General features: G+C 46.9%; 1 protein-coding gene across 3 annotated transcripts in view; it reads left to right on the forward strand.

The window, feature by feature from the left end:
* Positions 1–14,063, forward strand: part of IL1RL2 (interleukin 1 receptor-like 2) — a 52,351-nt gene extending 38,288 nt beyond the window's left edge. Inside the window, exons 9-12 of one of the 3 annotated variants that reach the window (XM_011956603.1) lie at positions 111–254; positions 7,701–7,862; positions 9,662–10,042; positions 13,906–14,063. In XM_011956603.1, coding sequence (XP_011811993.1) covers positions 111–254; positions 7,701–7,862; positions 9,662–10,042; positions 13,906–13,955 — 737 coding nt within the window. In that variant the 3' untranslated portion in view covers positions 13,956–14,063. The remainder of the gene's footprint in view (positions 1–110; positions 255–7,700; positions 7,863–9,661; positions 10,043–13,905) is intronic. The other 2 variants (XM_011956605.1, XM_011956604.1) reach the window with 2 other exon arrangements.
* Positions 14,064–14,585: the final 522 nt, after the last annotated feature.

The following is a 14,585-nucleotide window of genomic DNA, read 5'->3' on the forward strand; positions in this document are numbered from 1 at the left end:
CCTTTCCATTTGGCATTCATAGTGTGATCTGTATTAGTAAATTATATAATGGACTCTTTGTATCATTATTATAATTATAATTTTTTTTTTTTTTTTGCTGTCATTTGTAGCACCAGATTTTCGAGCTTACTTGATAGGAGGGCTTATCGCCTTTTTGGCTGTGGCTGTGTCTGTTGTGTACATATACAATATTTTTAAGATCGACATTGTTCTTTGGTATCGAAGTGCCTTCCATTCTACAAAGACCATAGAAGGTAAGTGTGTGTAATCACTGAAAAATGCCTCAAAATTGGCATCCTCTTATACGTATACAACGATTTCAAATATACTTTGTCATATTTTACTATGTTGCCGGCAAATTTCGGGAAAGGAATCTCCTTGGAACTGCCTATGCTTTAGAGAAATGATTTGTCCCTAATCACCAGCATCATTTGGTCAGATAAGGTTTGCAGGCTCGTAGTGATTGAGGAAATACTGGCTAAGCTGCGGGAGGAGATCATCTTCTGAGTCCCGCTGCAACCATGCTACAAAGGTTTCCACGTCCATCCTCTGCCCACTGCAGGAAAGTTTCTCCGAAAGCAAAGTGCTCTCAATCCATGATGTGTGCTCAGCACAGTGGGTGCTTTTGCAGAATATGTGTCACGGAGAGGGATGAGCTGCCTGCAGTTGGAGCTCTCTCTAGGCCCTGTACTTGGTGCCTGCAGGGATTTAAGTCTTCAACTCTCAGATATGGAGACAGCGCGAACCAAGTTTGAATGTAATTTCTCCACTTACTCCCTATGTAAACTTGGATTTTCAACTTTCTTCTATTTCTCAGCTATAGAAAAGAATAGAGGAAAGAAGGAAGGAGACAGGGAAGGAGGAAAGAGAGAGAGAAGGAGGAAGGAAAGGAGAGAGAGAGGGAGGGGGGAAATGCAAGGAAGAAGGGAGGTTCGTAGAAAAGAAACGAAAGAAAGCAGGGGAGAGAGAGGGAGGAGAAGGGAGGAAGGGAAATAAGAAGGAGGAAGGAAAAAAGAAAGAAATAAAGAAAAGGAAAGTGATTAAATCCTGCTTTTTGACAGTGGGGATAACTGAGCTGAAGCATACAGAAGCATTCAGCTGGGGCCTGGGGCACAGGGCGGCCTCTGTTGCCTGTCTGGAGGTCAAGACAAATCCCCAACACCATGGCTATAGGTTTTGGTCTGTGGGCCTATGTCCTGCCAGTGCTGTTTGGCACAGAAATGCCTCAGTGTGATCCTGACTCTCTGAGAGCCTGGCATTCCCCACCATGGTGCTTGTGACACTTTACGCTACTTTTTTTTTTGTTTTGTCTCAGAACAGATACAATCTATTAAGTCCTTGAAAAAGTAATAAATCTGCTCTAGTGTCCCCTAATTAGATGAAAAAATTAATATAAGCCCAAAGAAGCCTGATGCAGCTGACCTGTGTGGAGATGCACGAATTTATACCTTTGAAGTCCAGAGGCCTGAGTGACAGGAGCGGGAAAGGGAGGGAAACTGGGTGTCTGAGAATGTTGTATGGGCAGCTAAAACATAAAAGAGGTCACTGCCATCAGGCACCTGCTTTGCACATAAAATACACAGCGCAGTTGTTGTCCACATGTCTGATAAAACATAGATGTCCTAACTTGGATTTTTTCCAAATTAAATTTCAGCATTCAAAATTAGCAACCCCAAGCAATGGAGAAAGCAATAAACTCCTTTTAATGACAAAAGTCATCTGAACCTTAAGTGTCCAGTGCAACCTGAAGTACTCGTAGCACTGTGGATAGTCCAACTGGGCATGGCAGGGTTTGGCTCTGGCATCTGGTTTTGGCTCTGGCATCTGCAGAGGCTGCCCTGTCTAAGCACACCCGTGACTGCTCTCCTGCTTGCATCTTTGAGAAGAAGACAGTTCAGTCCCCCACCACTTACTGTTTTCTGACACAGGTGTGAGTGGTTCAGCTGCTTTCTACTTTTTGACTCACAGAAGCCTGCGTCACTTTACGTATTCTTCCTGGCAGCTCAGGCCCTGTGGCGTGTCTCTCTCGCTGTCTCTCTCTCTCTCTCTCTCTCTCTCTCTCTCACTGACTCTCTCAGTGACTCTCTCACTGAGTCATTGCGACTCCCAGGAGCGTGATTACAGCTGTGACTTATGAGTGTTGTGCAGAGTGTGTGGGGAAGCTGCTAGTGAGGTCGAGTTTAGCAGGAAGAGAAAACAGGAATAGTGACTCACAACGAGTAGCGGGGGCTGGGCAGATGGCAGAGTTAGGCAGCCCTACCCTCTGCCGAGACTGGGACGCAGCCCAGATTTTCCACCAGTGGGCAGAGGATTTGGCGATGGAGGCCCACAGGCAGCCAGGGGTCCTTTTTTTTCTTTATTTTTATTTTGCTTAATTCAGAAAACTATGTGCATTTTGTCATGAAATTCTCTACAGTTCCATCTACGAGAACTGCCTGTGTAGTATCTCTGTGTGTTGGCTTTAAGCTACTGATGAGATTCTGAGATGAGTCCCAGATCCTGTTTATGTCCTTGTTCCCCTTGAGGATATTTTCTGAGTTAAATCAGGAAATGCCAATTGATGGATGAAAATGAGGATGAAAATGAGGAAGACAGAAATAATGTCTTTTGTAGGATAAGTCATTTACCCTGACTGGGTTAGCTAAGCTGTATCACTCAATTAATAATTAGGTGTGCATGACTCACCGTTTTAGGAGAAGCCATTGACAGCCCTGGCTGAAGTCAGCAAGTTCTGTGTCTTCCCTAGCAAGCCTTAAAGCTTCCCTAGCAAGCTTTAAAAATTCTCTTGGCAGGAGTGCGTGTGTGTACGAGGATGGAAGGGTCTGTGTACAGATCTCTTAGAGAGATTTGAAGATGCTTCGCCTTACTCCAGATAGGTCTTTGGAGAATGTGCATGTAGGATAGAGTGGTTAAAACGAAGACAAGCCAAACAGTTGGAGTGATCAAAGGGAAACCAAGGAGACAAGGAAAACAAGTCGCGGTAGAGTTAATAACACCTTTGACAATTATTAAAGGTGAATTTGCTTTTCAAGCTAAAGCAAAGGCAGCGACAAGATCCATTGTGTGCTGTTCACAACAACCTTTCCAATTTTCATGAGAGAACATGGCTTTTTCTGAGACTTAATTTCCAAAGGCAGATTTTTTTCTTTTCCAACAGGGAGTCCTCATTTCAAAAGGGTGTGGTGTAGGGAAGCTTGACTGCAACAACTTTCCCACATCATAACATGTTTTGTGTGACTTTTCTTCTAGTGTTTTCTATGCGTATTGGGGCTACACCCGCCAAACGTCCTGCGGTTCAGTAAAAGCATGTGCATGGAGGCCAGATTGAATCTGAGTTTTCCACTGTTCTGGTTTGAGCCGGCCTAAAATTTAGCAATATCATATTAACAGAAAGTAGGGAGTTGAATAATCTTTAGGCAATATTTCATAAATATTAATTTATGTGAATGAGCTTTTATATATTTTTTTGCCAAGAGCCAAGAAGGACGTAACAATTTTAAGGAAGTGGAAAGAGACTCTGCGTCTTTGTGAAGGTGTGGCAAAGTTCTGGAAGAACACGTGGGACTGGAAATATTGCTGGGGCTACTTTTGGAAAATTCAGACTGACACAGTTGCACAGGACTAATCAGGGATAAGTTTTGCGAAATTTCCTGCTCCCGTTTCTCATTTTAGTCACAGCAAAAGGAATGGTGGACCTGGGTTTACATCAAGGCTATGCGCTCACCAGCTGGGAGACTTTGGAGCGATGGTGCCGTCTTGCTGGTCTCAGCTTCCTTACTCATAATTTGAGACAAGAACCATGTCCTATACAGCTGGTCATGAGAAGCGCAGCCAGAACATGTTGAGGTGCTGTTGCCTGGCAAGGCTCTTCAAAACCAGTGGCCTGATGCAAAAAGCAAAAGACTACAACTTGATCTTTTGCTCTTAATATATTGGCCAATAAATTATGAATTAGTCATTTGAAAGTGATGAAAACTCACTACATCTTGAGAACATCAGCAAGTTCTGTTTCTACTCAAAAGCTTAGTCAGACAGAAAGAAAAATAAGATGACCAAAAAATTGGGCACGTGCGCACATTTTGGATTTTTAAAAGGTGTGAGACTTTCTTGCTACTCAAATGTCTTCTGATCCTGAAGTTGGAGAGCATCAAGTACCTATATCCTCAGACACCTCGTTTAGAAACAGGAAACAGGGAACATTGGCAAAAGACAGAATACACAGCACACATGGTTTTTTGTTTGTTTGTTTGTTTTTGTTTTTTAATCAGAAACAGTAGGAAGAAAAGAGAAACAGATTGAGAGAAGCGGGATACTAGTGGCAGGGTCTGGGACAAGTGGCAATAAGCCTGCATGTCTGCTGTAGTTTAGAACAGACCAGGAAATACTGTATTCTGTGGTGAACCGAGCATCAACTCAGCCAGCCTTCATCAGAAACCAAAGGATAAATATGATCACATTTTTAAATGGGAAAATTTAATTCCTTCTCCAAAAGTTCAGAAACATAAGAACCTTATGAAATGTTTCTTTTTCCATTTTCTATCTACAGAAAAAAAAATCCTCTGGCTTTGGAAAGTCAAATGGGTGCTATGAAATTTTACACAGAAAAGTATCCACTTATGTGAGCAGTGGTCTCGATCAGTGACCTTCAAGATTCCACAAGGAGTTTCAGCTTTGTTGGGTTTTTGCCAATTCAAGACACAAATTAGTTTTCCCTTTTGTACTTACCCTGTGATCCCACCTTAAAAAGCTGAATCTGACCTCAGCTTTGTCCCCAGCATAGATATAAGCTCTTTGAGGCTCTGTAAAATCAAGCTTCATTTGGACATTCAGTGAGCACTGATGAAGGCCTTCTCTGCACCTGGTCCTGCTCCATGGGCTGAGGGTAGGGCAGGGAGCCAACAAAGTCTCCACTCTCACACAGCTTCCTTTCATGATGGGGTGGAAGGCAGAGAAGGAGTGTGTACATGTGTGTGTGCATGCATGTGTGTGACTATATGTGCACACACGGGTGTGCATGCATGTGCATGCATGCGTGTGTGCGTGTTACCATTCTCCATACGAGATGGTCAAGAATGGTGAGCAGGGACCCGAAGGTCAGCAGTGGTTGGTGTGAGAACTGATGGAATGAGAAATGGTGATATGTAAACTCTCGAGATCTGGGCACGTTTTCATTACTATTATTTGGACAAACACTAGAAGACTACAAGGTTTTCCTTTCCCTTATTCATCTTAAAATCACCTGTTTCTGCAAGTCTGCTCATCCAATCAGCTCTCATGAACGGGATAGAAAAGGACACCACTCCTCTCTAGCACCTTCTAGGTTGTCTGAGTTTCTAAAGAGCCCAAAGCTCGAAATCGCGTTTTCCCACGAGACGCCCACACTCACCTCTTCTTCCACTCAAGCCCTCTGGCCCTGCTGAAGCTCCTTATTGATTTACATGATTCCTGAGTAGGAAATTATTCCTCCTTCCATGCCCTTCTGAAGCTGCTCCCTTGCAAGCCTGTTTGCCATCCACTCTTAGACCCTCACTTTTTTTCCTCTAAACTCTCCCACCCTTTAAAATCCAGGAGCTCCAGCCTGGCCAGCATGGTGAAACCCCGTCTCTACTAAAAGTACAAAAATTAGCCGGGCATGGTGGCGGGTGCCTATAATCCCAGCTACTCAGGAGGCTGAGGCAGGAGAATCGCTTGAACCTGGGAGGCGGAGGTTGCAGTGAGCCGAGATAGCGCCACTGCACTCTGGCCTGGTAGATATGAGTGAGACTCCATCTAAAAATAATAATAATAAAAAAATTAAAAAATCCAGGAGCTGGCCGGGCGCGGTGGCTCAAGCCTGTAATCCCAGAACTTTGGGAGGCCGAGATGGGCGGATCACGAGGTCAGGAGATCGAGACCATCCTGGCTAACACGGTGAAACCCTGTCTCTACTAAAAAATACAAAAAACTAGCCGGGCGAGGTGGCAGGCGCCTGTAGTCCCAGCTACTCGGGAGGCTGAGGCAGGAGAATGGCGTAAACCCGGGAGGCGGAGCTTGCAGTGAGCTGAGATCCGGCCACTGCACTCCAGCCCGGGCGACAGAGCGAGACTCGTCTCAAAAAAAAAAAAAAAAAAAAAATCCAGGAGCTGTCCCATGTTCATTGTGAATTTTTTTTTCAAGGACTCCAGACCATGGGGATTTTTGTTTCTTACTGTCTTTTCTGTTCATTTGGCTCTCGTCGCCGTATTGTGTCTTGTGTTGTTTCATTTCTGTGCATGTGAATGGTCTGCTCAGTGAGGTCTGTGTCTTGCTCATCTCTGCACTGACCAGTGCAGAGGCTGCTTTTGAGGTCGCTCAATAAATACTGATGACGATGACATGCGCCATTGGGTTTGACTTCTCTCAACGGCACTGCAGATTACTAGAGTCTGCTTAATTGCTTGTTCTCTTGTTTCACAGATATGAGTCTGTGGGCTTGTAGTGATGGAATTCACTGGTGGGTCTGAATCAGGAGGGAGTCATCCAGTTTTGCCTGGTGCAGTTAGGACAGTGCTCCATCACACGGAACACGCTGAGGGTAACATGGGTAAATGGGTAGTTTCCTGCTTCTTTGTTTGTTTATTTTAGAGATCCTTTTTTTGTTTGTTTTAGAGATACGGTCTTATTCTGTCCACCAGGCTGCAGTGCAGTGGCGTGATCATAGCTCATTGCATCCTTGAACTCCTTTTTTTTTTTTTTCGAGACAGAGTTTTGCTCTTGTCCCCTAGGCTGCAGTGCAGTGGTGTGATCTCGGCTCACTGCAACCTCCGCCTCCCAGGTTCAAGCAATTCTCCTGCCTCAGACTCCTGAGTAGCTGGGATTACAGGTGTCCACCACCGTGTCTGGCTAACTTTTTGTATTTTTAGTAGAGACAGGGTTTCACCATATTGGCCAGGCCGGTCTTGAACTCCTGACCTCAGGTGATCCACCCGCTTTGGCCTCCCAAAGTGCTGGAATTACAGGCATGAGCCACCGTGCCTGGCCACATCCTTGAACTCCTAAGCTCCCATTTCAGCGTCCTGAGTAGCTGGGATTTCAAGCATGAGCCATCATGCTTGGCTAACTGTTTTAAAATTATTTTCTTTGGAGAGTCTTGTTATATTGCCGAGGGTAATCTTGAATTCCTGGCCTCAAGCTATCCTGCTTCAGCTCGTTTATTACAGCCATGCGCTACTGCGCTGGACGAGTCTCCTGCCTTTAATTCTCTTTTCTGGCCGCAGGGAGTGGTGGACTTAGAATCGAAAGGCATGGGTTAGGGTTAGGGATTGCAGATGTGATGCAGCCTACCCAGTCTCAGCTTCACTCCTGTGCGTTGGGGATAAGACCACGTCCCTCAGGGGTCCATTTGTGAGAGGAGATGATGTCGCTTGGCAGCCCCTGGCACTGTCAGCCAGCTGGGCACTCGGAAGTCATGGAACCCAGGCCAAAGGACACCATGGTAGCCGCTCAGGCTTCCGGTTTGTTAACATGAGAGAATTCGGTAGCAACAATTCCACGAGCGTGTCCTCAGGGAGGTTCCAGTCTATTCTTATTTCCTATGAGAGGCAACTATAGACTGAATAGCATCTGCAGAGCTGGGTATTTAAAGAGCCTGAGTATTTCCCAAGCAATCATCAGGGCATGTTATTTGGTTTCTAAATTAGTCACATAAATCCTGGTCCTTTAAATAACTATTTCCTTTTCAGACGGGAAGCTGTATGACGCCTACGTCTTATACCCCAAGCCCCACAGGGAAGGCCAGAGGCATGCCGTGGATGCCCTGGTGTTGAAGATCCTGCCCGAGGTGCTGGAGAGACAATGTGGATATAAGTTGTTTATATTCGGCAGAGATGAATTCCCTGGACAAGGTGTGTTTTAAGTGAGGTATAAAAATAACAAATAAAAGAAGGAAAGCGACCCTTCTGTTCCTCCACTTTACTGATGGCGATGACTCTGCCTGCCTTCCCCATGGAACCACAGGAAGTCTATGACCAGCACTCCCCGCCCGCCAGCCCCTAGTCCCCAGCCAAGGAGGTTAGGCGCAAGCTGGCTGCCTGCTCTAGGCTCCTCCCTGCCCTGCAGTGTCTGGGATTCCTGCTTGTAGCAGTGCGCATCTCACTTTGAGTGAGGATATGGTTAAGCCATTCACAGAAACAGGTGGCCAGTGATGTAACTACATTGTTACAACTACACAACTACGTTGTGGCTAAAGGATTGAAAGGTGGCGAGTGGTCATTTGCCCTCATGTCCCTGAGACGAACTGCTGGGTATTTTCCATGGGTTTGAACAATGTAAATCAGGTCGTGCTTAAAGCTGATTTTATAAACCTCAACCCTACTTGCCTCTCCCCTCCCTAAATACAATGGAAGTTTTAGTGCACTTTTCCCATTTGATAGGAAGGTGGCTTTGGACAGTTCAGTTAACATCTCTGAACCTCAATTGTCTCATCTGTAAAATGGGGATGGGGTGCTTCCCTGACTCAGATGAGAGAACTGAATGAGAAAACCTGAGAAGGGGCCCCCGGCATGGAGCTCAGCACACTTTAGACACTCACACAATGGTGCCTTCCTGTCCCTTTGTTCTCCTTCTTGGAAGGCTATACAGAAAAATGACTGAAATCTGGAATAAATGTTCTTTTCTAGTCACCAGTAAATGCCAATTCACTCACTTATTCAACAAATATTTACTGAAAACCCCTCTATGTGATGAACAGTATTCTAGGCACTAGAAACACGAAAATCAGCCAAGCAAAAGGGCCTGTCCTCAGGGAGGTTCCAGTCTATTCTTATTTCCTAGGAGAGGCAACTGTAGACTGAATAGCATCTGCAGAGCTGGGTATTTAAAGAGCCTGAGTATTTCCCAAGCAATCATCAGGGCATGTTATTTGGTTTCTAAATTAGTCACATAAATCCTGGTCCTTTAAATAACTATAATGACAAAAGGAAACCACAAATTCAAGATTAACGCAACATTTCAGCTAACTACATGTTTCCTGTCCTTTTAAAATCTATTTTTAAAAATGTGTTCATCTGCTAATATACACCGGACCTTCAGGTAGTCTGGGGATACGAAGTTAGGCACCATCAGATACTTGTTGGCCAGGGAAAGTGACATACAAAGAAGCCACATGTAAAACATGATTCATGACTGGCTTCAGGGAAAGCCACGGAGGCTTCACAAAAGAGGTGACAAATGTTAAAAAAAGAAAAAAAAAACCCAAAACTTGTATTAATCTATTCCTGACTAAGTCATGTTTATTTTGAAGTCCATTTTTGGCCAGGCACGGTGGCTCACACCTGTAACCCCAGCACCTTGCGAGGCCAAGGGGGCCAAGTCACGTGAGGTCAGGAGTTCGACACCAACTTGTGGCAAAACCCTGTTTCTACTAAAAATGCAAAAATCAGCTGGGCGTGGTGGTACGTGTCTATAATCCCAGCTCCTCAGGAGGCTGAGGCAGGAGAATCGCTTGAACCCGGGAGGCGGAGGTTGCAGTGAGCTGAGATTGCATCCCTGCACTCCAACCTGGGCAACAGAGCGAGACTTCATTTAAAAAAATAAAAAAAGTCAGTTTTCTCCTCTCAGAGCCTGTTTCAAATATTCTCACTAGCATGAAGACCCGGGCTGTTTTAATTGTGAGCTCTTCTGAGCCTTCTTTCTTTATTTCCAGCTGTGGCCAATGTCATCGATGAAAATGTTAAGCTGTGCAGGAGACTGATTGTCATTGTGGTCCCTGAATCGCTGGGCTTTGGCCTGTTGAAGAACCTGTCAGAAGAACAAATCGCGGTCTACAATGCCCTCATCCAGGACGGGATGAAGGTTATTCTCATTGAGCTGGAGAAAATTGAGGACTACACAGCCATGCCGGAGTCAATTCAGTACATCAAGCAGAAGCACGGGGTCATCCGGTGGCATGGGGACTTCACGGAGCAGTCACAGTGTGTGAAGACCAAGTTTTGGAAGACAGTGAGATATCACATGCCACCCAGAAGGTGTCGGCCGTCTCCTCCGGTCCAGCTGCCGCAGCACACACCTTGCTACCACACGACAGGTGAGCGGGTGGGAGGACACGAGGTTCGTCACGCTCTGATGGAGGGTCTGTCATTACGTGGTGGCTCACAGCTGGAGGAGGACACATTTCATCGGGGCCGTCCGCTCTGAAGCTGGCAGTTGCGTACTAGTGAGAGGGTCTGTTGTATTTGTTGTCATTTGTTTGCTTCGATCAGAGCTGCTTCTTCAGGGAAAGACACGGCTTCTGCAGAAGGCTGTCTTTAGCCTATGGGCTTATTGACACACATGCACACTCACTGAGGCCTGGGTGGATACAGCACTTGGGCCCCCTGGGAACGGGACATGGAGGGTTTTAGAGATGGCAGTGGACACGCCCGGAAGTTTGCCCATGATGTGGCACCCACAGAGTCTGAGATGGGAGCCTGTGCTGTCGGGGGATGACAGGAGGGCAGTCTAGCGCCAGGAGAGGGTTGGCAAGGATAGCAGTATTTGTCCACATCTGTTCAGTGACCGCAGGGCCCCGTGCTCAGGCATCATTTGCTGTGTCCGCGTCTCTCTCACTCTGCCAGTGCAAAGAGCTGTGACCACAGCCTGAGCACTGTGCTTCCAGAAGCGAGTTAAAAGTCACCTAGACCAGTGGGGACCCACGAGTGTAGCCATGACTGCCTCTCGGTCACCCTTCCATGCTTTGAAGAGGCTTTATCTGTCAAACTAAAGCAAGCAAGAATTCCTTTCCTTTCCCTTTTAGACACGTCAACCAGAATTCTGAGCAGCCTGTGAGAGACGCAGTTAGCACACAGATGATACAATTGCAAGCAAGACAGTCAGTTTCCAATGAGCCAATGTGCCCTTGTCACAGGCCAATTTGTAATTTAATGATTCACAAAGTTTTTTAATATAAAAAAGTAGCTGTCAACCCTCATCACTTTTTTCCAAGACCCTGGCCTGAGGGAATTAGACATAGCTCAACCCTCTGAAGCTGAGGTTGTTGACATTGAGACTTAGTAAGCAGTCAGTGGGGGCTGGAGGGGAATCAGCCTTCAGAACCAGCCGGTGGGGTCGGGGTCGGGGGCGGGAGCCAGATGGAGTGGAGAGCGGGGTGGGTTGGGAGGCGCCGTGCCTTCATTCACAGGTGGTGGGTTGTGCCTAGTGTGGGATGGACTTTCAGGTGCTAAGGAGCCCACTCCTGTCTTTGAAGAATTTTGTTCCAAGGTAACCTCACATTACACATTTGTTTAGCATCCTATGGAGCCCTCGACTTGACATTGGTCTACTTTTTATTTAACGTTTGCTTTTTAAATTTTTTATTTCGGTAAACTATATGAACATAAAATTTACCATTTTAACAATTTTTAAGTGTATAGTTCTGTGGCATTAAGTACATTCGCGCTGTTGTTTGGCCATCGCCACCATCCATTCCAGAATTGTTTCATCCTCTCAAGCTGAAATTCTATACCATTAAGCTGTGCCTCCCCATTGCCTTCCCATTGCCTCCCCACTGCTCTGAGGTAGGACATAAAATACATTTTAAGAATAACAGCATTAAAAAATGGCTACTATAATTCATTACTACTATTACATTTTTGATACTTTTCGATAAAAAGAAAGTAGAGACACATATTGGAAAGAGGGAAGCTTTTTCACTTATAAAACTCCAGTTAAAGAATTCACCAACAGTGCTGGTCTCCTGTAAGTCAGAGGTTTCCAGAAAATACCTTGCCTTCCGACGGGTCGGCTTTCTATTTTGCTGACAGCCTTGACTGATGTCCTGTGAGTGTGATCATTCACTTATAAATAATTAATTGCTAGAGAATCCGTTTTCTAAAACTCACAGGCACGCTTTCAGAGAGGACACATCCCAGCATCTCTCCGGTCTCCCCGCACTGTGGCTGCCTCTGGCTCCCTCCATCCTGCGGAGGGAAGTGGCTGGGAAGGGAGGAGGAAGGGTGCTGAGATGCCCTCAAATCGGAATGGGGTGGGGGTATTCCCCAAATCCTCACCAAACCACAAGCCAGTGACCACCACTCACCCATTGCGGTCCAGATCTTACTGCACCAGAGCTAGTCAAGCGGCCAGAGGTGGTGCCCACTACCCTCAGGGGGTTTCCTGGCCCGGTCTCATACGCACTCCACAGAAGGAAGGGCGAAGCGTCCTCAGCCAGCCCGCAGCCACCCTGCCCGCTCCAGCACTGCAGGCAGCCTCCAGAGACCAGCCCAGAGAAGAGAGCAGCAGCGAGTGAGAGGACAGAGTGCGGAACAGATCAGCAACGCCCATTTTCCTCTTGGATGCAACAGGAGAAAGAGCCTGTTTTAATTAAACTAGCAAATCCTCCATGAGGAATGACGACTCCCATGTTGGAGAGAGAAATCGAGATGCAAAGAAACCTTTTAAAGTTCTACTAATTCCTAATGAAATAATAGGGATGCAGTGCAGCAAGAACACGAATAATTAAAGCAGCCTGGCATCACCGCTGACAACCAGGTTGGCAGGTAACAGCTCTGCTGATGGTCTCAAGTCCAAATTTGCATAAGAAAGGAAGTTTAAGAGTTCAATGGCTAAGGGACAAAAAGGCAGTTTATAGGAAAACTGAAGGCCACCCTCAATTCTTTCCCGTTTCTCCAACTGGGCTTGGAGCAAATATGAGGTCAATGGGGTCCTATCCCTAGTCCTTGGGGGTGGGCTCCAGAATTCGAGTCCAAGCAAAGCAAAGTCCGTTTCCAATGAGCCCGTGTGCCCTCGTCATAGGCCAATTTATAATTTAATGATTCACAAAGTTTTTTAATAGTATAAATTAGCTGTAGACCCTCATCACTCCTTTCCAAGATCCTGGCTTGAGGGAATTAGAGGCTCCCCTGGGAATCCCCAGGGACTGACCTGGAGGTAGGGCTGAGAGAGGAGATTGGACCCGAGAGGTGAAATGTAGGTGTCAAATTGCTGGGTTACCTTTACATTCACCTTCCTATAATGACTGAGTCAGCCACAAAACCCACTTCCTTTGGTATCTCCCCTCAAATACCCTGAGTCGGCTCGTGAGAAAGGCCCTGGGAGAGACCCAGTCACATGAAATAAAGGGCCCCAGAAGGTGCGGTCTTTCCCTGGAGGACCAAGCGAGATAAAGTGCTTGGCAAACCACGGGATGCCGTGAGGGGCTGGCCTGCCAAAATATGGAATGTGCTCAGGGAGCCTCAGCCCCCAGGGCCCCTCACACCCATCAGCACCCCATAGTGACGCAGACCACTTCCTGCCATGTCACAGCTGGTTGACCTTTCCTTGGCACTTGGTCCTGTTTTTTATTTAGAAACTTCTCTCCAACACGTGCTTGTTTGGTTATTAATCTAGGGCTGTGTAAAGTGGAAAATTCCTTCCTAGTTTCCTTGAAGAACAAGAGGCTGTTCCAGATGAGGTCTGGAGTGAGCTACAGAGGGTGACGATGGCTCTAGGAGCGGTGGCTGCTGAGTCTGAATGTTAGAGGCCACACATCTCCAGTAATATTATTCTGGGAGATGGGAACTGTGTGTGTGGATGTCCCCTCCCATACACCCAGGGACTTCTGAGAAACGCTGCTGTTCACAATACAATTCCACCCGCATCTCCCAGGCTGTCCCTGGAGAGGAGCTCTCCACTTGAGAAGGACCTCAGAGCCCTGGCTCTTGTCATCCAAATTCACCTTTCCTCTGGGGCTCTCATAGGAAAGGCGACAGTTGCCACTGCTCACCTGTGATGCTCTGGCATAACCACCTTGCAAAGACAACCCAAGAGAAATGGAAGCCTCAGGGATATACCACCAGATGAACTGACTGCAAGGTAGAGATTTTCGCATTCCCATGGCAGGTTTCCTCCTCAGCCCCCATCTCCCACCACATCAGAAAAGGGGAAAATAAGGGGAAAATTTCCTGATTTCAGGCCCAAAACTAGGCTCAAGAAGAAAGAAGTGTACTCTCAAGACTGGCTAAGACTTGCTGGACTGACACCTATGGCTGGAAGATGACATGTTTTGCTCCATACCTCCTCATTCCTACACCTATTTTCTGCTGCAGGATGAGGCTAGGGTTGGCATTCTACACACCCGGTTGAGCTCAGCTTTAGAGAAGAGGAGGATGGGATAAGAGCTGGGGGCATCAACATGGTCATGGTGGGTGAGAGCTGGGGGCCATCCCCATGGTCGTGGAGGGTATCCCCGTGTCATGGTGGGTGAGAGCTAGGGGGGTATCTCCATGTCATGGTGGGTGAGAGCTGGGGGGGGTATCCCCATGTCATGGTGGGTGAGGGCTAGAGGGGTATCCCCATGTCATGGTGGATGAGAACTGGCAGGGGATCCCCATGTCATGGTGGGTGAGAGCTGGGGGTGTATCCTCATGTCATAGTGGGTGAGAGCTGGGGGGTTATCCCCATGTCATGGTGGGTGAGAGTTGGGGGGATATCCCCATGTCATGGTGGGTGAGAGCTAGGGGGGATCCTCATATCATGGTGGGTGAGAGTTGGGGGGGTATCCTCATGTCATAGTGGGTGAGAGCTAGGGGGGATCCCCATGTCATAGTGGGTGAGAGCTGGGGGGATATCCCCATGTCATGGTGAGTGAGAGC

This window comes from Colobus angolensis, unplaced genomic scaffold (assembly GCF_000951035.1).
Source record: "Colobus angolensis palliatus isolate OR3802 unplaced genomic scaffold, Cang.pa_1.0 Scaffold42, whole genome shotgun sequence".
Taxonomy (NCBI): domain Eukaryota; kingdom Metazoa; phylum Chordata; class Mammalia; order Primates; family Cercopithecidae; genus Colobus; species Colobus angolensis.